Source organism: Mastomys coucha, unplaced genomic scaffold, assembly GCF_008632895.1.
Source record: "Mastomys coucha isolate ucsf_1 unplaced genomic scaffold, UCSF_Mcou_1 pScaffold3, whole genome shotgun sequence".
NCBI classification, from domain to species: Eukaryota; Metazoa; Chordata; class Mammalia; order Rodentia; family Muridae; genus Mastomys; species Mastomys coucha.
The window spans coordinates 61977822-62002345 of NW_022196909.1; the positions used below are offsets into that span (position 1 = coordinate 61977822).

At 46.1% G+C, this 24524-nt stretch overlaps 1 protein-coding gene across 17 annotated transcripts in view; it reads left to right on the forward strand.

Moving 5' to 3' along the window:
* Trerf1 (transcriptional regulating factor 1) overlaps positions 1–24524 on the forward strand; it is a 230772-nt gene that overhangs the window by 199647 nt on the left and 6601 nt on the right. For 10 of the 17 annotated variants that reach the window (XM_031347586.1, XM_031347584.1, XM_031347585.1 and 7 more), the window contains 4 exons: positions 4814–4902; positions 8932–9045; positions 17974–18180; positions 22495–22742. In XM_031347586.1, coding sequence (XP_031203446.1) covers positions 4814–4902; positions 8932–9045; positions 17974–18180; positions 22495–22742 — 658 coding nt within the window. The remainder of the gene's footprint in view (positions 1–4813; positions 4903–8931; positions 9046–17973; positions 18181–22494; positions 22743–24524) is intronic. The other 7 variants (XM_031347591.1, XM_031347595.1, XM_031347592.1 and 4 more) reach the window with 3 other exon arrangements.

Genomic DNA, 24524 nt, shown 5'->3' on the forward strand with positions numbered 1-24524 from the left:
AAAAAAAAAGTTTAGTGACAAATTCAAAATATGGGCTCAGATTAAGGCCCTCCCTCCTTTCTGCACCTAGAAGAAGTCTACATTCCAAGAAAAAAAATCTGACCTTTACCTGCTATAGATAATTCTGTATGACATTGAAAATCTGGCACAAAGTCTCCCATTTTTTTCCAGCAAGCATGTCTTTCTGCCATAACCACAATAATGACATCAGTAAAAGGCGCTTTTTTTTCAATCCTGAAAGGAAGCCAGAGAGACCCTCTAAAAAGATACTGTGTCCAAGTTTTCTCCGCCCCAGGAATGTCTGTATTTAATTGCCTGGATTTGCTGTAGATTGGCCCCAAATTAGCCACCATCCGAAGGCGTTTCCCAGCAACCAAAGCTCTGTGCGCTTTGCCTCTACATACTATACTAGTGCCCATTTCATCCAGTTAATTAGGCTCTTTGTCATTAGCCTTAATCGGCTTGTTAGGGCCCCTGCTGATAATAGCCCAATAGCCAGGAATCCCCAGGTGGAACATGTAAGTCTGGGGGAATGTCAGCCCACTAACCTCATTTGCCAGCCTGGAGGGTAGCGGAGATCTTACAGAGACAGGCAGAGCTTTGAGAAACCAAGCAAGGAGTTCCGGCAGGGACAGACAGCCTTGTAAAGGGCCACACATCAGAGGGACAATGTGTGTCCCCTTGCCCGAGCTGATACAGGATCTGCCTCAAGTGACCTGTAGAGAGACAGAGCATCTATTGAGCACCTATTTATGGCCAAACAGTGTTGGTCACAGTGAACTGGCTACCCGTGCCCAAGGGTTAGGAAACTAAGAAGTGGGTTTCCACACTGTCACGGAAGGAAGAACTGTCGGGGACACATGCACAGCAGATGCTCTCCTGACTGAAGTCAACCTTAGTCACAGCCTAGTGAAGCCATCTGGGGAGAATGCTCAGATGTCATTTATCTATACCAAGAACTCAATCTAAGACCCAAGGATGGAGCTTCAACCCCAGTGGGCAGTCCCTAGTCTCTGGAGGCCATGTGTTGTGCACCATGCCCTGTTGGGTACATGCACACATGAGTACAAGCACTATCCTTTTCACATTTCCTAGGACTGTACAAGAGCTGTCCTCTCTAGGCTTGTGCTCCCTCTGTCACTAGCCTCAAAGTAGGAGTGACACAGAGAAGAGAGGGAGCCACCATCCCACCGTTTTCCTGGACAACTGAAGATCTGAGATAGAAGACCTCATTGCAGAGCAACAACCTCAAGGCACACCCCCAAGAGTTTTGTTTTGGGATCCTTCAAGTGTGGGGACTCTTGCCTAGCAAGCCTTGTGGACTCAATGGAGTGGATGTCACAAAAGCAGGCAGAGCTGGGAACTTAGCCCTGCTCTTTAGACCAGCACTGATAGTGAGCCCGGTGAGGGGTAGTAGTTAAGTGTGGCTTCCATAGAGATGGCTGCTGGCTTGGAAAGGCTGAGTAACCCTGCCAACATCTCCAGGCGGAGTGGCAGTAACTGAGAAATGTGCAGTCTAAAGTTGAAAAGAGTTTTCATTGATCTGCTTGGGGGTGAGCATTGTCAGCATCTCCTGATGCTCCATCTGAGGAGATGTCCAAGGGCCACCCATCCTTGAATTGCAGGGGGTAGCACGATGTCCCCCTTCCCTTAGGAGCTGCTCTGACCGAGCTTCCAGCGGTGTCTTTATGACCCTCTTACCTCTTCACTGCTTTGATGAACGCCTGAAAGCTACCTCGACTGTTCTTTAATCACTCAGCTGAAATTGCTGGCTGGTTGACCTCTGCCTTCTCTCTCTCTGGACCTCTCCAACAGCAGAGAGGAGCTAGCAATCCTCTTCCCCCAAGGCCCATAATGTTGGCCATAGTCTGAGGAACATTATGGGATGGCTATGAAGGCACAGATGCCCCCCAGCCAGCCAGCCAGCATCCGTGCGCACACCGTTGCTGTGGTTTGCACAGACCATGAATTGAGGGGCCGGGTCTGAAGCTGCTTCCTCTGCTGAGGCTGTACCTATAAATTAGAAGATGCTTCTATGCAGCAGTCTCTTCGAAACTGTAAGGATAAAACCTTGCAAAGCAGTGGAAATAGTGATTTTAAAGTCAGCCAGACTACGGCCTATTCAGAGTCTAGAACCTGAGCTCTTGGCTGGAAGACCCCCCAAGGGTTTATACGCAGACACCCACCTTTATATCACTGAGCCATACACTCCCTCAGCAACCGTAGGATGCCCACCCACACAGAGAGGCATCTGTTGATTCACAGATTTTTTTTTTCATATGCTTGAATAGAAAATGCTGTTCAGATTGTCTGTGCTCATGTCCTGTCAGTTGGCCAGAGTACAATGGAAAACTTGGACCTGCCCCTGGCTAGGAGTAAAGATGCTGTGGCGGTCCGGCACAGTGGTGCACACCTATGAACCCAGTACCTTGGAGGCAGGAACAAATAGGTGTCTGTGAAGAAGAGGCCAGCCAGGGCTATACCATGAGACTTTTTTAAGAAAAACCAAGCAAAGCCACAGTTTTAAGAGATCTGAGAAAGGAGATAAACTGTCAATGACTAGTGACGTGCCATCCAGGAATCAGAGATGTTGAGAATTTGGGAGACAGAAGAGCACTGTGGCTATCTATGCTCCCACTGTGGTGGTTGAAGCTGCCCTGGCATACCCAGAACTAAGAGCTCTACATTTTCTGTTGCTACAATGAAATGTTTGAGGTTGGGTATTTCACAGAGAAAATAGATGTATTTTGTCTACAGGGTTTTTTTTTTTTTTTTCAGTTCATGGTTAGATGCCCTATGCGTAGGGCATCATGACAGCAGGTGATATCATCTTGGCAGGCTGATTATAACAGGGAAACATCACTTGGTGAAACAACAAGCCAGCGAGTCACTGGGGAGGGGCTAGGGATGGCTTCCCGGCAGGCCTCATCTCTCAGAGGACCACTCCTCAACACTGGCACACCATGGACTGTGCTGATGACCAGATGTTAGAAGTACACAGTTAAACCTCTCCAGACCACAGCAAGCCTCCGTCCCACCCACCACATAGGCTTTGTTTCTTGCTCCAGATAGGTCAATCCATTTTGAATCCAGTCTCCTCAACGTAGTCTACTACCCTAGTAAGAAAAAATCGTGAATCTGGTTCGATCACCGAGACAGAAATAGCACAGCAGGACCACTGCACCTCTGTCCTGTCAGGCTGCAGGTCTGCTAACTGCTCCCACTCTTCAGCCCAAAGTGCTTCCCCTTCCCTGAAGCCTGCTAGAGACCCCCACATCCTTATCTGTAAAGTGGGACAGTACTGACACCAGCCTTACAGAGTCGTTAGTAAGTGACAGTAAATATAAAATACTTAGCATCTGGAATGTAGCAAGTGTTCTTTTTTTTTTTTAAAGATTTATTTTATTATTTATTTTATGTATACGAGTACACTGTGGCTGTACAGATGGCCGTGAGCTATCATGTGTGTGGCTGCTGAGAATAGAACTCAGGACTTCTGCCGGCCCCGCTCCCTCCTGGCCCGGCTCGCTCCTGCGTAATTCACTGTAGCTGTCTTCTGTCTTCAGACGCACCAGGTGGTTGTGAGCCACTATGTGGTTGCTGGGATCAGAACTCAGGACCTTTGGAAGAGCAGTCAGTGCTCTTACCCGCTGAGCCATCTCATCAGCCCGTAGCAAGTGTTCTTAAGTGGCAGGGTACTTTAGATGTGGAGCGTGTGTGTGTGTGTGTGTGTGTGTGTGTGTGTGTGTGTGTGTGTGTGTGTGTGTGTGTGTGTGTGTGTGCGTGTGTGTGTATCTGTGTGTGTGTGTGTATCTGTGTGTGTGTGTGTATCTGTGTGTGTGTGCGCGCGTGTATGTGTACCTGTGTGTGTGTGTGTTCAAGCACTTCGTGCACATGCAGAGGTCAGAAAGAACAGGCTATCTTCCTCCGTTGTTCTCCGCCTTATTGTCTGGGGCAGGGTCTCAATGAACCTGAAGCTTGGTTCCTGGCAGCACGGCAGGTGCCACCATCTTCACAGGCTGATTATAATAGGGAAACATCACTTGGTGTGGCCTTTAAAACTTCAGTGTGATTTTTTTTTCCTGCCTCATAACCTCTCCGGCTGCCCTGGCCCTAACCTGAGTACAGGGATCCTTCTGTGTCCCACTAAAACCCCCATTTACCATCATGGTTGTAGCTGTCACATGAAGTGCCATGACCTTTGCAGAGATGGAGACTGTGAGCCTAGCCACACCCTGATAAGCAGTATGCCTGAGTGCTTACCCTCCTGGATTAACAACTGGGCAAAAGCTATGGATAGGCCACGCCAAGGAGCGCTCGCACCTGCCTCCACCAACTTTTTGTATGGGATTTTAAATCTTCACAAAAATCTAAAGTGGAGACAGTTCTAATTACTGCCATTCACTGACTACAAAACTGAAGTCTTGGGTTTAGTGACTTGCCCTGAGCCAGAGCAGAGCTAAGATCTGAGCCAGAGTCAGGGTTGCTGGCTGCTGCGTTTCAAGGCTTCACTGGAGCCCAGGCTGGCACTGGATTGGGTCCTCCCACCACTGTGGCTGGCTCTAGACTAGCTTTGTATTCAAACAAGGGTTTCCATTTTTCTTGTTTTGAGACAGGTATTAATGTTGCACAGGTTAATTTTAAATCTACTATGTAGCCCAGGCTGGTGTTGAACACTTGAATCTCCTAACTCTGCCTCTTGAGCACTGAGATAATGGGCCCACCACACCTCTGTGCCACAGTTTTGTTTTGGGAGGTTTGGGGGAGCTCGAGAGCATGAGCTGTCCCTAACAGAAGTTCTGTTTTGTTCCAGGTTCTGACAAGTGGACATCCCTAGAAAGAAAACTGTTTAACAAAGCCTTGGCCACTTACAGCAAAGACTTTATATTTGTACAGAAGATGGTAAGCCTCTCTCCCCACTGCTTATTTGAAAGGAACTTTGAGATTCTGGACATCACAACAATAAGATATTTTGGGTTACTGCTTTTATAACGTCCCCACAAAAGGTCTTTCTTCCACCATTATGGGGAATGATGGCAGCCATTACAGGGGCCAAGTGACGCCAGGGTGGGTTTGGTTGGAGATGATAAGGGAAAGAATGCATAGATTGCTTGGACTCACCTATATTGAGGTTTCTCTGTGTGTGTGTGTGGGGGGGTGTGGGTGTGGGTGTGGGGGGGTGTGTAAGTCAGGGGATAACCTTGGATATTGTTCCTCAGATAGAGTCCCCTTATCTCTTCTTAATGGTTTGTTTTTATTTTATGTGTATGAACGTTTGCCTACATGTATGTGTGTGCACTACATGTATGTGTATAAACTACATGTATGTCCTATGTCCACAGAGTAGGAAGAAGGTGTCTGATCTCTTGGAATAGTTACGGTTGTGAGCCACCATGTGTGTGCTGGGCTCCTCTGCAAGAACAGCCAGGGCTCTTAACCACTAACCAGCTCTCCAGTCCCCACCATCCATCTTTTTGCTTGAGACAGACTCTTGATTGCTTTGGAGCCCTCTGAGCAGCCGGCTGGCCGATGGGCCCCAGGGACCCTTCTGTCTCCCCAGTGCTAAGCTCACCAGTGTGCTCCGCCATGCTTGTCTCTCCTAGGTGGGCTCTTGGGGTAGAACTTGGATCTTCCTGCTTTCCAGCTGAGCTTTCTCCTCGGCCCCTGGGCTTCTGTTTTAATAGACATGTGTGAAATGCACGATTCTTTCAGAACAACTAGAACTGATGCTGAGTCTAGGCAAATGATGGTGTTTCTGACAGAATTTTCCTAAAACCATGGGGAGGGAGGCCTGTGGTCTTCCCTTACGTAGTGTGAGGATTTCTGGAGTCAGACCCATTCATCATGACAGCAATGATAAAAAATAGTATCTGCCAAGCATGGTGGTGCACACCTTTAATCTCAGCACTCTGAAGGTAGAGGTAGGTAGATCTCTGTTGGATCCAGGGCCAGTGTGGTCTACATGGCAAGCTCCAGACCAGCTTGGGCTATAAAGGGAGAAATTGTCTCAAAAACAACAACCCCTTACCCCCACCATCAAAAATGAGGGGGAACGATAACTATTTAACATTTTACAGAAAATAGATGATAGATAGATAGTGGTTACATAGTTAAGATGATAGATACATAGATGATTGATAGATGGTATATACATAGATACATAGATTATTGATAGATAAATAGAGATGATTGGTAGATAGATAGATAATGGTTAGATAGATAGATAGATAGATAGATAGATAGATAGATAGAGGATAGTTTAGATAGATACATAGATGATTGATAGATGGTATATACATAGATACATGGATTATTGATAGAAAAATAGAGATAGATAGGTAATTGGTAGATAGATGATGGATGGATGGATAGATAGATAGATAGATAGATAGATAGATAGATCCTTCCGGGATTGGAGTACAGCTCAGTGGCAGAGTGCCTGCCTAGCATGCATGAAGCCCTGCATTCAAAAGGGAAGACAGAAAGGTGCCCATAGAGGAAATTAGACATTAATAGATAGTTAACACATTTCATAGGCCATAATTGGCCCAGAGTGGTTTAGAGATAAAATTCAAATGTTTCAAGGTATTCCAATAGCTGTGTAAAGAAAGAGTCCACCATTTTGACTGTTGAATGTTCAGAGGCAGCTCCATTGGCTTGGCCTCTGCTGAGGGCTTAATGGCAGATGGCACAAACGGAAGGGAGATGTTTTCCTGAGACAGGGAATCAGAGCCACTGAGGGACAATTGCTCTTTGAAGAACTCCTTTGAAGGTGGGTAGAAGGCTCTGAAGGAATGGCTACCGACAGCACAAGTAGGAGAGCTTGAGCTCAGGTCCCTAGCACCCATATTTAAAATCTAGGCATGGCTATATGGCCCCTGCACTTTTGCCAGAGAGACAGAAGGATCCATGAGGCCTGTTGGCTGCCAATTTGAGCTTCAGGGCCAGTGAGACACCATGTCTTAAAGAAATAAGGCAGAGTGATAGAGCAGCACAGCTCTGTCTTACACATCACACACTCTCTCACACACATACAATACACACACACACACACACACACACATTCACACACTCTTACACATGCACACACACAGTATACACACACTCACACAATACACACACAAAACACACACATTCACACACTCTCACACATGCACACACATACAATACACACATACTCACATTCACACACAATACATACACACTCACACATTTGCACACTCTCACACATACACACACACACACACACAATACACATGCACTCACACAACACATACACACACACACACACACCAAATACTTCCCAGGGTAGTGCTCTTCCTCACAACCTAATGACCTTTAAAGGAGTCCCTCCCTACCCCACGCCCATTTTGGCTACCTCTCTCTGTGTAGACCAAGATGGCCTAGAATGCAGGGTTTACCTGCTTCTACTTCCCCCGAGTGCTGGGATTCCAACCTTTTGCTGTCCTTCCTGACAAGCCTGGCTTATTAGAGGTTTCACAGACTTTGGAGACCAAGCTCCCAAAAGACAAGCCCTCTGGGGACAAGCCACACTAAAACCGCAGCACTTTGCCTGCACCTTGTTCCTTAAAGCCCCTGCACTGCGGTTCCATGGCCAGCTGTGTGTGGCATTTACCAGCCTATTGGTAGTTTATTAACCAAGGGCTCTGGGGCAGTATCTCCCATCTCAGGGATGAGTCCAGTGTAGTAATTTGGAATGGCAGGTGAATGTTGAAGAAGACAACAGATACTCCTGGTGCTGCCCTCCTCTTCTCATTGCGTAGGTGGCTGTATCCCCACCCTGTCGTCTCCATATCTGGGTGACTGAACCTCACCTGAGCAGAGAGGCCTCTGAACCAAGAAAAACAATGCTTCATTCTGAAGTACATGTATAGGTTGAGCACCCCTCATGCAGATACCTGAGATCCAGTGCCCTGAGGAACTAAGGTTGTCAAGTGAGAGGCTGCAGCCAGGAAAGGTTGGGCAGTTTCTAGATCCAATCCTGACCCTTCTTGCCCCACACATATGTGGTGCTTTCCTTACAGTATTTATGGGGGAGTGAGATCAGAGGATAGCTTATAAGAGTGTCTCAAACATCAGACTCAGGCTTGGCAGCATACACCTTTACCCACTGAGCCAGCTCAGGCACACCAGGATCACCGCCCTACTCACTATGTAACCAAGGATGGTTTCCAGCTCTCCTTCAGACACACACTGCCATCACACCTGGACCGAGGCATCTTGGGTAAAGTTACCTTTGCCTCTTTGGAGCATCACAGGCCAGAGCTTGGACCCCACATTAGGGAAGCTCTTGCACCTACAATGCTTACACCTCTGCCTTACACATCACACACACACACACACACACACACACACACACACCTATTGCTGAGGTCTTGTTCATAAATTGGTTTGGGTTGATTTTAAGACAGGGTCTCACATGGCCCAGACTAGCCTGGAACTGGCTGTATAGCTGAGTCTGAATGTCTGATCCTTGCCCACGTTTACCAAGTGTTGGGATCCCAAGTGTGCATCACACCTAGATGTTAAGTCAGTTTTGAGAGTCAGCAATACAAAGAGCTGAGCACTCTGGCACTTTAAATGGAGAGGCATCTGTTTTGGTCTACAAAATTCCAAGCTGGGTAAAAGTTGTCATGTCACAAAACAATGATATGGTGTGCTTGCTGTCTCTCATGAGGAAAAATATCAGAGAGAACATAATGTACTTGTTGATGCCTGAATAAAGAATTTCTGGAATGAGTCTTAAGATGAATGACTAGTAGGAGGCCTTTTAGATGGCTCAATGGGTAAAGGAGCTTGCTGCCAAGCCCAGCGATCTGAGTTCAATCCCTAAGACCCACTTGGTGAAAGATTCCAAAGTCTGTCTGCCATCAGGAGCTGGAGCTAATCATGGGTGCACTTTCTTGGCAGGTGAAGTCCAAGACAGTGGCTCAGTGCGTGGAGTACTACTACACTTGGAAGAAGATAATGCGACTAGGGCGGAAACACCGGACACGCCTGGCAGAAATCATTGACGACTGCATGGTGAGCGATGTTCCTCAGTCACTCCCACTGACCCTCTGTCCTGCCTGCACTCTGCTCCTGGGCTAGTGAGTAGCTAATGTGTTTTGGCTTTACCAGGTGGCAGCTAGGAAAGGTGCCAGAGTTCCCTGCGCACATGTGAAACTTAGGACTTGATTCCCTGCTGTAGGTGGAAGGAAGGTTCAGGCTGTAGCCCCCACTTTGTAAAAGCTGTGGTGGCTTCGTGTTTGTAGGCAGGCAGGAGCCGGAGTGAAAGCAGGGTAGTCCATCCCACGGACTAGGCTCCTGTCTCTTAGGAATGTGTTCTCACTGGCTCTGTGACCCTTTCCTGAGCCTTCCATGTCACAGATGTCATTGGCCTAAGAACATAAGGTGTGGGGTCTCTGTGACCACCACTGCCTGCAGAGTAACAGTCCACAGGAGGCGAGAGGTAGCATGGTTCTACACAACTCAGTAGCCAATGATGGTTTAAATTTCAGGAGCCTGGCCAAAGTCATTTTTTTAGGATATTAGAGTACAGCACAATCTGGTGGAATTTTCCCTGGTGATAATTAACTCAGTCCCATGAGCACAATACAGCTTAAGACATGACTGCATAGAAACTCTTTGTAAAGTACATGTGACATCTTCCATAAAGTGGGTTCTGTAGACTGGCAAGCTCATGATGAGGATGAGGGCATGGGGGAGGTCTGGTGTGGTCACCAAGCTCTTAGCCACATCTGTTCCCAGCCTTCATGTCGGATAACAGGTTATAGGTCCATTCCTACCTAAGGACAACCCTCTGTGTTTACCCTAGTGCCTGTCTGGAGCACAGGGGCCTCCACACCTCCCACAATCACCTATCTCAGAAAGATGGAGGAGGTCTGGGATTGTGTGGCATTCCCTCTAAAGTGGGACCGAGAGGCACTCTGACCTGTGCTAGTATTACCAGGAAGTCTTATCATTAAGGAGCTGCTGGGTAGGTGTGGATGATTCCAGTCCTTACATCACCATCCATCCACCAGATGCTGGCATCAATCTTTATTAGCAGACAACCCAGAGTCATCCTCATATTATAGACCTGAGACCAAAAATGGGAGCTGTGCCTGCCCAGCATACACAGAGCCCTGAGTTCAAATCCCAGCACCGTGTAATAGTCTGGTGGCACTCACTGGTCATCCCAGCTCTCAGAAGCTGATGACAAGGAAGGTAAAAGGTCTGCGTCATTTTTTGTTATATAATTCATGGCTAGTCTGGGCTACATGAAAAGTTACCTAAAAAATAAATAAATAAACCGGGCGATGGTGGCGCAGTTTTTTCTGGGGCATGGAGGATGCATTTATTGGGGATTAGGAAACACACACTGCAGCAGACACACAGGGAAAGATCCCTTGCAAGGCAGAGGAGGAGCTGGGGAAGCCAAAATATATAAAATCCCTAATTACCCTTTCTTAATGTTTAAACAGCAATATATATGCATGTCAACAGTCAGGATCCTAAATGGTATCAGTCTTCTCTGACCTTACGACCCACAGAATACCTTCTAACTTGGATGTGTGTTGAATTCCAAATACAATGGAAACTTGACTGTGAATTCCAAGAGTATTTTAAAGCAGAATGAGACGAGAACCAGAAAGTCCTAGAGCAAAAGCATACTCAGCCTCACGGACTGTGGCCCGGTCAGGAGGCTGGCCCAGGGTCCCTGAGCCCGGGCGGGAGGCTGGCCCAGGGTCCCTGAGCCCGGGCGGGAGGCCCAGGGTCACTGAGCCCTGCTGTTCTCGTGAATAGAACAGACAGAAAGGAAGCAATCACAGCAAATGCAGCCCTGAGGCTTAGGACCTCGCGCCCTCTTGAATCAGAAAGTGGGACGGATGGTGTCAGTGATTGGGAAAGTACTTTTTGTTTCTGGAATGTTCTGGACCATGTCAGCGCCATGTTTCCGGAAAAGATAAAAATGAGATCTCAGCCAGGCAGTGGTGGTACACGCCTTTAATCCCAGCACTTGGGAGGCAAAGGCAGGCAGATTTCTGAGTTCGAGGCCAGCCTGGTCTACAGAATGAGTTCCAGGACAGCCAGGACTACACAGAGAAACCCTGTCAAAAAAAAAAAAAAGAGATCTCAGGAACTAGGGTTAGAGTGGTTAGTGTGCTTGCTCTAAGAGCAGGGGACCAGGGTTTGGAACCCCAGAATCCATTTGTGTATCATGTGAACATAGCTATATAGCCATAATTTTAGTGTGTAGAAGGTTCAGAGATAGGGGATCCTTGAGTAAGCTGACTAGCCAAACTAGTCATGTTTTTGAGCTCTGGGATCAATTGAGAGACCCTGCCTCAGTGAATACAGTGGAGAGTGCTAGAGGAAGATGCCACATGGCAACCGCAGGCATGTACACACATGCACAGGAAAGGAAAGTCAGATGATATGGTCTGCTAAGAGAGAGACATTTCTCAGGTTCTGGTGTAACAAGGGACAGTGCTCAGGGGGATGGGAATACGTAAATGACACTCAGGAAATAATTGTTGAATGAACAAACATTTTTCTGAGACGGGGTCACTGGTTCACATAGTAGCATCCCTGGGTGAACGCCAGAAGGAGATGGATGGAGCACAGAGGTGCTGAACAGAGGAATGTCGTTAGGGAAGCATTGCTACACAAGGTAGAAAGAAGCGCCATCTTGGCCAGTGGACGTCAGTAGAGGAAAGGCTGGGCCAGAGTGCTGCCTGAGAGGAGGAAGAAGAGTGGAGAAGGTGCCACACCTGCCAGCTCACTGACAACTCGCCAGCTTTGGGGTGGGTTATAGCATCCACGCCCTTGTCCCTTGCATGCTCAGGGAAAGCATATGACAAAGATGTGCAAAGATTATTCAGGCCCATTAAAACAGTCTGTAAGTGCAGAGTCTTAGCTCCAGCTTCCGCTTGGGTTCTCTGAGTACAGTCAGTAGTCGGAGCACCGACTGCCGAGTAGAAACGGAAACCCAGGAAGGCAAGGAAAGGTGCAGAAGGGCCAACCCTAGCACATGGTCCTTACCTTCAGTCTTGGGATAGGTGAGGGGCCAGCAAGATGGCTCAGCAGGTAAAGGAGCTTGCTGCCAAACCTGCTGATCTGAGTTCAGTCACTGGGGCCACAAGATGGAAGGAGAAAACCCACTCCTAAAAGTTGTCCTCTGACCTCAGCATGTGGTATGTGGGTGGGTGTGTACACACACACACACACACCAATAAATGGAATTAAAAAAAAAAAAGGCAAGTGAGCATTTTTCCCAGAGGAAGTCCAAAGGGCTCACCGAGGGGCAGCTTCAGGGGCCTAGGTTCTGCAGATGGTCAGAGGTGGGTGTGGCATGTTCACTTGTCCAGCCTAAGCCACCTCTGACCCTCTCTCACTGGATCCAGTGCTAACTAGTAAGGCTTGGCTGACCAGGGATCCCTGGGGAACTGCCTGTCACCACCTCTGGGGATCTGGGATGCAGCCTTCACAGGCACATGCCACAGTGCCACACATTTTTAGTTGTTTCTAGGACTTGAACTCAGATCCTCATTTTTTAAAGCAAGCACTTTAACAATGGGGCCAACTCCCACACACTCAGTTCAATTTCTTGGTCAGCTGTATGAGCTTAGGAAAGTGACCTATCTGACTCACTTTATGATTTCTTCTGTTTGTTTGTTTGTTTGTTTGTTTGTTTGTTTTTTCCGAAACAGGGTTTCTCTGTGGAGCCCTGGCTGTCCTGGAACTCACTCTATAGACCAGGCTGGCCTCGAACTCAGAAATCTGCCTGCCTCTGCCTCCCAAGTGCTGGGATTAAAGGCGTGTGCCACCACCACCCGGCTATGATTTCTTTAAAAAGAAATCTGTACAGAGTCCTGGGAGAACTACAAGTCCTGTGGGGGTGGGTGTGGGGAGAAGAGCTGCCCAATGAATACCACACATTTAATACCTTTCCTCATTGCTATCAAAAGCAACTCCGAAACTTGGATGTCTGTCTTTGGAGATTGGGGTTGGATGTCTGTATTCCAATTACCCTGTTTGTGGCAGCATGGGTATAAAAGACTGTCCTCTGCAAGGAGCTTGTGGTGTGGACAGTTTAGGTTCAGGTGATATGTTCAAGTTCATCCCTTAGGCTAGGGAGATGGGTCAGTGGTTAAGAGCGATTGCTGCTTTTCCAGAGGAGCTGGGTTTTATTCCCAGAACCCACATAGGGCTGCTCATAACTGCCTCTAACTCTAGCTACAGAGGAATCTAACACCTTCTGGCTTCTACAGGCAGGGCATGCAGGTAGCATACACTCTAACACATGAAATTATATCTATATATAATATAGATATAGCAATTATATCTATATATAATATAGATATAGCAATTATATCTATATGTAATATAGATATAGTAATTATGTCTATATGTAATATAGATATAGTAATTATATCTATATATAATTGTATGTGTGTATGCGCGCGCGCGCGTGTGTGTGTGTGTGTGTGTGTGTGTGTATGTGTGTGTATGTGTGTATATGTGCGGGTGTATGTGGGTATGCATGCGGGTGTGTGTGTGTGTATGTGCGTGCATGTGCATGTGTGTACTGGCTGGTTTTGTGAGTCAACTTGACACAGGCTGGAGTTATCACAGAGAAGGGAGTTTTAGTTGGGGAAGTGCCTCCATGAGATCCAGCTGTGGAGCACTTTCTCAATTAGTGATCAAGTGGGTAGGGCTCCTTGTGGGTGGTGCCATCCCTGGGTTGGAAGTCTTGGGTTCTATAAGAAAGCAGGCTGAGCAAGCCAGGGGAAGCAAGCCAGTAAGGGACATCCCTCCATGGCCTCTGCATCAGCTCCTGCTTCCTGACCTGCTTGAGTTCCAGTCCTGACTTCCTTGGTGATAAGCAGCAATATGGAAGTAAGCCGAATAAACCCTTTCCTCCCCAACTTGCTTCTTGGTCATGATGTTTGTGCAGGAATAGAAACCCTGACTAAGACAATGTGTATGCATGAGTGTGTGTGTGTGTGTGTGTGTGTGTGTGTGTGTGTGTGTGTGTGTGTATGTGTGTGTATCTCTTCCTCCCTGCCCTGTGTTTGCCCAGTTCCCATCTGAAGTAAGTCTAAATGTTTCCGTCTGCAGAGCATCATAAAATGGCCAGCATGTAGCTACAGAGTGCTGCATGTTGGGGTTTGATTCCCTCTATCTTTGTATCTCTGAGTTACTTCACCTCAATGATAAATATGTTAGGAACTTGTACAGATTGCCAATTGAAATAAAAGCCCATCTGAAGCCCTGAGATGTGGATAGCCGCCATGCAGTAGAATTCAATCTGTAATTTTGTGGCTACAAATATGAAATGTGTCTTTAGAGCTCTAAAACCAATAGAGATGGCATTGTGAGAAAATTGTAATTATAATAAGTACCGTGGAACAAGTGCCATTGTTCTAAGGCTTTCTTGTGTAGCATGTCTTATAAATGCCGCAGTGGAGGCCATATCTACTCAACAATGGAGACTACAGAATCCCAGTTCTTTTGAAGAGGACATGCACTATTTCGCCTAAGACTATGGATTTGAAAGGGGATGGGTAACAGGAAGAAGGCCACCTATGTAAAACCGACCCAGGTGTTCCATACTAACAAGGGACCTTTTTCTAGAAACTGCTCCACAATAGGTGTTTGGCCTGTGCAGTCCACACTGACTGTGCAAGCATCACTAATTGATCTTAACTGACTGGCTGGAAACTGGCCATTTCCATTTCTTAGCTTGCTAACACCACCTCTTGACTCTGCATCTACATGGACCTGATGCCTGTGTGTTACATCACATGACCTGTGAACAGCACTGAAGAGGGGAAAGTACCAACTGCCTTGTGTTGGCTGGCATTGTCTCTAATTCTTCCACAACTCACCCCTAAATCAAAACTAGCCACTATGGAATAGTTGTAGTCCCAGCCCAGAAGAGGTGGAGACATGGGATTGCCATGAGTTATAGGCCATCTTGGAATATATAGTAAGTTTTAGGCCAATCTGGACTATGATGTGAAACGTTGTCTTATGGGATAGGGGCAGGAGAGGCTGTAGACATGGCTCAGTAGCTAAGAGCACTTGCTGTTCTTCCAGAGGGACCTGGGTTGGATTCCTAGCACCTATATTAGGTGGCTCACACCAGCCTGTAATCCAGCTCCTGGAGATCTAATGCCTCTGGCTTCTGAGGGCACTTCCTTGCCCATACCCATATTCAAAGACATCCACATAATCTAAAAATGAAAATAAAAGAAGCCAGGAGTGGGAATGGAGAGAGGTCTTGAGTTCAATTCCCAGTAACCACATGGTGGCTCACAACCATCTGTAATGGGATCTGATGCCCTCTTCTGGTGTGTATGAAGACAGCTACAGTTTACTCATATACACGAAGTAAATAAATAAATAAATAAATAAATAAATAAATAAATAAATAAATCTTTAAAAAAAAAAAGCCAGGTGTGCTATTACATACCTTTAATTCCACCATTTGGGAGGGTGAGACATATGGATCTCTATAATTTCAAGGCCAGCCTAGTTACAGATAGTTAGGCCAACCTGGGTTATATAGTGATGAGACTTTGTCTAAAAAAGTAAAGATAAAATTCCACTGAAGAGAAGAAACTTCAATCCGTGAACTCAGGATATGCAATCTTTATTTTTCGGAAATTCCTACTTCTGGATTCTAAGAATCAAAAGCTCACCTGGAGTTGCACGGCTTGGGAGACAAGCAAACTGGAGCTTGCCTGCTATAAACAGTGCATGTACAGGGAGGGCCAGGCAGAGCTGTCAGGGACAGACAGCTAGACATACTTCTGTGTCCTCATTTGTAAATGGAATAACTGTTTACAGGGTGTTTGGTGACATAACTATGCACTCCTCTTGTGAATGGTAAAAAAAAAAAAAAAATCTAGCTAAAGTGAAAATACTGTATCCAAGGATTCCTGACTCTTGGTCCTCAGCCACTTCTGGGCATCAGGAGCCAGCCACCCTCTCTCTACCCTGAAAACACAGAGCGGAGTCAAATGGTTGCTTCAGCAGGAAGGAAAGGAGCGTCTCTTAAACTCCCATGTTTAGCCAGGCCTAGTGATGCGTGTCTACAATCTATCACTTAAGCTCTGGCAGATGGCTCAGAGGTTAAGAGCACTGGCTGCTCTTCCAGAGGTCCTGAGTTCAATTCCCAGCAACCACATAGTGGCTCACAACCATTCGTAATGGGATCTGATGCCTTTTTCTAGTGTGCATGAAGACAGAATACTTATATACAATAGATAGATGGATAGATAGATAGATAGATAGATAGATAGATAGATAGATAGATAGATAGATAGATCTTTAAAAAAAAAAAGAGAGAAGCTGAGGCAAGAGGATTTGACTTCAAAACCAGTCTGGGCCACATCGTGAGATCTTGTCTGGGAAGCAAAAAGAGGTAGCAGGAAAGCAAGCTAGGTGTGGTGAGACTTCTAAGTCCAGCACTGAAGGGATGAGAGCAGGAACTTAGGAGTCAAGGGCAGACTTGGCTACAAAGCAAGTTCAAACCAGGCTGAGCTACACGGAACAAAAATAAGATGGAGAGATGGCTCATCAGTTAAGAGCACTTACTGCTCTTGCTGAAGACCCAGATGTACCAAGTGCCCACATTAGGCAGTTCATGACTATCTGTAACTCCAGCTCCAGGGAATCTGATGCCCTCTGCCCTCCTTGGGCACTGGCTTGCACATGGTGCACATAAACTCATGTAGACTCAAAACCATGCAAATAAAAATAAATTAATGTTAAAGTAAATTTAATCCCTGAATTCTTTCCCAGTCTACCCACACCACCCTGCTCAATAACTTGCTATTGACGTCTTATTGAGTATTTTGCCTGCATTTATGTATATGCATCATATTCATGCCTCATGTGCGTAGAGTTCAGATCTCTTGGACCTGGAGTGGTTATAAGCTACCATGTGGGTGCTGAGAACTGATCCTGGGGCCTCTGCAAGGACAGCAAACACTCTTAACTGCTGAGCCGTCTCTATAGACTCCACCCACACCTAAAATTTTTTTTAAAGGTTTATTATTTTGTATATATGTGTTGTGGGTCTGAATGTGTATTGTATATGTGCACCACATTCATGCAGGTTCCTGTAGAGGCCGCAAGAGGACATCATATACTCTCAAACTAGACTGAGATTGATTGAGAGCTGCCTAATAAGTGTTCTGAGAGCAGAGCACTGGTCATCTGAAGAATAGTGTTCACTCTTAACTGCTGAGCCATCTCTCCTGCCTTTTTTTTTTTTATGTGTATGTGTATCTTTTTAAGTGTATGCCATGTGTGTGCAGTACCCAAGGAGACCAGAAGAGGGCATCAGATCCCCCTGGAGCTGGAGTCACTGGTGATTGTGATCTAGACATGGATGCTGGGAATGTAATCTAGGTCCTCTGGAAGAGCAACCACGGTTCTTAATGGATGCTCCATCACTCCAGTCCCTCCACCTTATTCCTTGAGGCAGGGTCTCTTCAGTGAGACTGATGCTTTTACCTTCTAGACTAGGCTGGTTGGCCCATAACCTGTAGGGACCTTATTGTTCCAACCTCCCAGCACTCGAGGCACCCACACACTCCAGGCTTTTATCTGGGGATGAGGGACTGGGATTTCAGGTCCTCATGCTTGTGTAACAAGCACTTTATCCCCTGTTATTCTCCCCTCCCCAACCCCCCCAGGCAGAGGATCTCCATGCCTTTCCCCTCTGCCTTAGCAAGTATTTCTATAAGGGATCATGGGGGGACCCAAGTTCAACAGGAAGATTTCTTGACCTCAAGATCCGAAAGTGTCCAGAGACCAGCCCCCACAGACTCTGTCACCTACCATAGGAAGAGTAACAGGGCCCCAGTGTCCCATGAACTCCTGGCTTGTGATTTCTGTCCACCATGAAGTTGCCTTTTGGGGATATCACCCTGTTGCTTTTATTAACAACAGACCAGCGAAGAGGAAGAGGAGGCCGAGGAGGAAGAAGAAGACCCAGAAGAAGATAGGAAATCCATAAAAGAAGAGGAGAGTGAAGTGTCCAAGTCGCCAGAGCCACCGCCTGCCCCTGCCCTGGCTCCTACTGAGGGGCCACCCATGCAGGCTGTTGGCCAACAACCATCAGGCAACTTCATTTGTGAAATGCCCAACTGTGGGGCTGTAAGTATCTATGTTGTCCCCAGCTGGGAGACATGAGGGTCATGCAGCTGTGCCTAGTTCTAAGAGCAGTGGACATCTGTCAGATCCTGCCATGTAGCTTTCTTACTCGCTTGGCCAAGGGAGAGTGACTGTATATTCTCTGCTGAGCATGATGCTGCATGCTGGGGAATTTACGAGGGCCCCTAAAGCCAAGTGTGGCGGCACAAGATTGTCATTCCCAGCACTCTGGAGACTGTGGTAGGGGAATTGAGACCTTGAGGCTAGCCTATGGTACATAGTGAGTCTCCACCTCCAGACCAAAAAAAAAAAGCACCTGCCTTCAGGAAGTGTGTGGTTGACAGCTCTGCATGAGAGCAGGCCTCCAGAAGGCACACACTGTCTACTATCTATGCTGTCTCCTGGTACTCTGCAGGTCCTCGGATTGTGTGGCACCCAAAGGCCAGATTATACTTTGTCAACAAGCATTTAAATTCACTAGAAGATTCCACCAAGGTTTCCCTTTTATAACATAGTAACTTGCCTGAACCACCTCCAGTTTTATCTCTCTGGAAGGTTTAGCTTTTCATATTCTATAAAGTGTTACTACTTCTAATTCAAATGTCACATTAGTGACATCTGAGCACGTTGTTTCCAAGCAGCTAATGTTTGACTCTGCAGCCTGAGGGGACAGAACTTCACTAAACAACTTTATGATGTGACCAGGATGAGGGAGAGTCTAGGGACCCCTCCACCTCCTCCTGAGCACAGAAGAGCCTGATGGATGTGGTGACCAAGCCAGCCCAGTCAGTCAGCAGGTTCTCCAGGGCAGGAGGGAGGATTAAAAAGAAAAAGACAATTGAACAACATTGTAGCATGATCCCAGCCAGTTCTGAGGCTGAAGCAGGTTTATTCTTCTTTACCAGTCTACTTTTATACTACTTTAAGTACATGCAAAATAATAAGATCTGTTCTGGGTCAAGGAACAAGCAAGGCAATAAGCAGAATTGAGTAAATACCCTTTCTAGGGGCTAGTCAGGATGACCAAGACAAAAGGAATGCCACACACTCTGAGCTTTGCATTAACTCAAATGTAAATGTTCCTAATCTGGGCCTATTTCCTGAGTCCTGGCCCAAAGTCAGACTTGAGCTTACTTCTTTTGTCCTGGCCAGATGTCAAATTCCCGCCAAGTTTCTAGAAGTGGCCCCCAAAAGCTCTCCACATCTCCCTCTTTTTTAGTTCATAAACAAGACTACACCTGTCTCAAGTCATTCTAACAAGAATGCCTTCCTTACCCATCATGGAATATGCATATCAAAAACAATGTTATCCTGTCTTAGGTTGGTAAGGCTCAGTGCAGAATGTTACCCATCGTTGGCTGCCAACCTGTTAAGTTAATAGTTCTGTCTGGGGATCCATTTTTCGTTTCAAGCCATGTATTGTGTGGCCGCTGACATATTGATGTTGTTAAAGTCAAGTTTTATCACAATGGGCAGGAATAAAAGTATTCCCAGGACAAAACAGGCTAGCATGATCAAGCTATGTATGCCATTCTTGAAGCTTGACCAAGATGGAAATACTGACCTCAGGCCATGAATAATTTTATCAGCAATATCTGGACCATCAAAGATCAGCAAAGCAGCATCCTTTAAATTCATAATCTCAGTATGCAAAGTTAAAACATCCAGAGAGGTGTTAGAATTGTGCTAAATACCCTGCAAGTGTTTTTGAACTTTTTCCCAATTATAGTGACTATCATTGTAAATTTTAGAAGTAACACAAATCCATTGGTATTTGGCATGGCACTTGAGATGGTTCCTTACTTGTTCGAAATCCAGATCCTGTCTTTATTATAAATCTCGATCCTATTCCAATTTTATCTACTGCAAATGTAACTTCATACAAGGCAGTTGTGAATTTTCAAATGTCTCTGAAAATGTCCAGAACCAGCCTTCCAAATGAAGACTATTATTTCCAGTATTGGATTGATTTCTATACCAGTCCATGATAGAGTCAGAGTAACTGGTCACATTAAAGCAATTCTCTATTTGATTAATTTTTCAAAGGCAGGTTCCACAGTCTCCATGTTCTCTATCCCACGAGGTCTGAAAGCTTGAGGCAAGGCAGCTTGTCCAGTCTGGGATATAGGTAGGCAAAAGTGGGTCAGGAACATATGCCCAAACAGCTTCCCAATCACCATTGTCAGGGCACTCTCAAAGGTCGGCATCATTCTTTGTCCCAGCATCAACATGTCTCAGTCTGGCAGCTATCACACTCCCACAGCCAGTGTCCTCTAAGGCTCCACACCCTAGAGGCTGTTTATCATGGCTTCTGTGTACCCTGCCTGACCCCACAAGTCTGCATGGCTGAGATTTCCCCACATTGGGTTTCCTAAACCCTGACACACTGCCGTAGATATGTTCTAGAGGTGTCACCCCCTTCTCAGGAAGCTCCACCGTCCCCCAGTTCATCTTTGCTTGTCTAATACAGAGCATATTGATGCTGTTATTGAGTCCGCCATTTAAAGAATTGCTTTAAAGTGTTTATATCCTGGGCTGGGCAGGTGGCACATGCCTTTAGTCCCAGCCCTCTGGAGGCAAAAGCAGGCTTCTCTAGTTCAAGACCAGCCAGAACTACATAGTGAGATCCTGTCTCAAAAGAAAGAAATAAGTAAAATGTTTTATAAAATGTTTTAAGAAAAATGAAAAGGCTTTAAAAAATAATAAAAGTGAGCCAGTTGGTGGTAGCACATGTCTTTAATCCCAGCACTTGGAAGGCAAAAGCAGGTTTGAGTTTGAGGCCAGCCTGGTCTACAGAGTGAGTTCCAGTACAGACAGGGCTGTACAGAGAAACCCTGTCTCAAAAACAAACGAACATTAAAGAGAAATGTATATATGTTCCATTCCTTTGTGAGAGCATGAGAAATGGCCAGCATTTTGGGTCTCTGACAGCCTGGCCTCTGCACCCTGGCACTGCTATTTTACTCAAATTGCTTCCTGCAGACTAAGATGTGACTTTACATGATAATGTTTCTTGGTGAATTTGTTTAGAAACTGGGTGCTTTTTCAATTCATTCTTTAGGGTAAAATAAATGTTTGTTTTTTAATTTGGGAGGTTGGGGTTCGTTTTTTATTTGATTTGTTTTTTGCAGAGGGTGGGGCTCATCTTTTATTTTGCCCAATCAGACATGCTCAGCAAGATAGACATTCTTAATGACTTCTTAAAAATCTCATCAAAGAACATGTGAGTGATAGTTTATTCCATGCCTAGCAATGAAGACTGGTTCAATAAATCAGAAATAGAATCTTTTTTTATAATATAATAAAAAGGACTCATGAGTTGAACAAAGAGAGGCCACCTAAAGGCACGAGATGGAATAAAGGTTGTTGGTTTGGAGGGCTGTGGACCATAGCCCAGTACTCCAAGTGGCTCTGGACAGAGGATACTTTGGTTCTGCAAGAACATTTTTGCTAGGACTGGGAAGGTGGGAAAACAGCATCTGCTGGGCAGAGGCCTCAGAGGCCTCTACACTCCTACTGTGCACAGGGCAGTCACCACCTGTCCAGTCCTGTGTATCCACAGTGCTGAAGCCAAGAAGCCCAGCTCTGTGGCAGTGTTTGAAAAACTAGCCAGGCATGGTGGCAGACACCTGTCCTCCCAGCACTTGGGGGAGGAAGGCAGGACGATAAGGAATTCAGCTATACAGTGAGGTGAAGGCCAGCCTGGACCACGGATTAATCTCTAACTCAATGAAGTCATTGGCCTTCATGCACCCAGCCAGGCAGAGTGATACAGACTTGTAATTCTAGCACTCGGGTGACATGCAGGAGGATTGCTTCTTGTAATTTTAAACTACAAGAAAGTCTAACCCTTTTGCCTGTGGTGCACTTGGATTGCAGGTGTAGCTCAGAGGCGAGAATATGATCTAGCAAATATGAGGCCCGTGTTCCATCCCCAGCATCCCAGAAAGCAATAAGATTTAAAACAATAAGCTACGAAGGGGCCCTAGAATTCCTCTCATTTTGCACATGGGGGAAAAAAAGAAGTATTTGAGTTGTTTAATGGCCTCTGATATTTGCAACAGAGTTTCAAGTTAGAGCTGGATGCTGGCTCTCCTGGCTTTGAGACAATAGCTTTGTCCTTGGTACTAAGCTACCCGGCCTTCTGCTCTGGTTAGACCAGGGGAGGAAGTTTTATCCAAACAGAGTTCATGGTTGGGGTATCTGAGCTTTGCTTTCTGTGGCACATGCCCAGCGCTTGCTTGTGTGAGCCCTGTGCTGTTTCATGTATCCCATGTTTTGCCACCACATAACTAACAACCCTAATTTCCTTTTCAGGACTGTAGATGTCATGTCGCTCCCTTTCTTCCTCAGGTGTTCAGCTCCCGACAGGCACTAAACGGCCACGCCCGCATCCATGGCGGCACCAACCAGGTGGCTAAGACCCGAGGTGCTGTCCCCTCTGGGAAACAGAAGCCAGGAGGCACCCAGAGTGGGTACTGCTCAGTGAAGAGTTCACCATCTCACAGTACCACCAGTGGAGAGACAGACCCCACCACCATCTTCCCCTGCAAGGAGTGTGGCAAGTAGGTACACTTGAACCAGGGACCAAACCCACGGTCAAAATGAATGGTGGTTTTGTGGGGGCTCTTTCTTCAGCTCACTCTCAGGACTTCCCTTGATACCATCCAGGGGATCTGCAGATAGATCTTCTTACTCCCTCTATTCATGCCTCTGCCCACAGCAGACATCACTAATCAATTACCGCATTCTCTAACACCACATCACATTAAAACACAGTATCCTATCCTTTATATCATAATGATGCAAGCTGGCACATCCAATTAATTAAAGCCCAGGCATGGGATAAAACCTGGTTTTCATCCCTGTCCCTTTAGATGTAACTTAAAACAGCACTTAAGGGAGGAAGGTGAGAAGACTAACACAGTAGACTGTCACTCCACCACATTCTTCGTGTATATGTATTCACTCCATCCAGGGCAAGGTGCCTTCATACTTAGTTTATAAGTAAAGATTTTAAAGGCAGGTAAAATGCCTTTTCCCAAGTCACACTGCCAGGAAAGCAAAGCCGAGATTTAAACCTTGCTGTGTCCAGATGCAGTGCCTAGCCTCTGCCAGCTTTCTGCTTCATTTTGGTTAGCTGCATTACAAAGAGCCCACCTAGTGGTAAATGCATGGCTCCTTCTCAGTGAGTCTGCCTCGCCCCAGGGCTGTAGCATTGTCACAGCCTGATAGCTGAGAGGGCCTTGTTGAGTCTCTCTCTATAGCCTCTAGTGTCTCAAGCATATGAGGAATGGTACCTGGAGTAACACCTACCAGGTGGCTCTCTTAGTTCTTCCGAAAGTGAGGCCAGTGGGGACTTGTGTTTCCACATCCTCACAGAATATGTCAGGTGGGCTGGAAAGATGTGTAAAGGTAACTTATATTTACCTGATACAATTGTCTCCAAGGCTTACTGCCTTGCCTCGGTCTGCTAACCCAGGCCTGGTCCTGGAAGCTTCTAGCCTGTACAGTTTTATCTAGGCCTAGAATGTTTTCAGCCTCTGAGACTTCCTACGGAATAAGCTCACACTTTTTTGTTCTTTCAAACTCTAGATGTGTGATCAACTCAGCTGTTCTGGCTCAGACTCCTCTCCAAGCTGACTGATTTATGCTGACTTCTCTCTCTCAGTCTCTGACATTTTGCTTTGCTTGGCCTCAAACTAATTCTGGCAATACATTCTAATCTGACTCCTCATCCTCTGGCTTGTTCTGTCTTCACCTGTGTCTAGCTTGTTCTCTCCCTGCTACCTCTCTCTGTAACTGGTGAAACTACCCCCTTCCTTTTCTCTCTCTCTCTCTTTCTCTCTCTCTCTCTCTCTCTCTCTCTCTCTCTCTCTCTCTCTTTCTCTCTCTCTCTTTCTCTCTCTCTCTCCATTGCTCTTAAGTAGCTTCCCTTTCCTATCTGTCCTCATGAGAGTTGGAGATAGCCTATTCTATCAAATCTTTCTCTGATTCCACTCAATTAGACATCAATTTCAAACATCTGTGCTTCCTTCTATAAACTAACTTTACTTTCATTGTTTGGAATAAAAGGTGTGTGCTAAGGGCTGAGTCATACCACAACTAGAAACAGCTTTATTTTTTTCAGTAAATAGCAACCTCAGGGTTCACAGTGTGATCAAATATCCTCAACAGAGCTGTCTAGCCGCTCTTCGCTACTTTGTGGGCTCTTCTTTTCCTACCCTTTATTCCCCCTTCAACATCTATCACTAGATAGGAGAGAAAGAAGGATAGAAAAGAGGAAAAGATAAAGATCCCTGAATCTAATTTCAATTTATTTCTTCTTTGAACATGACTACTAACAT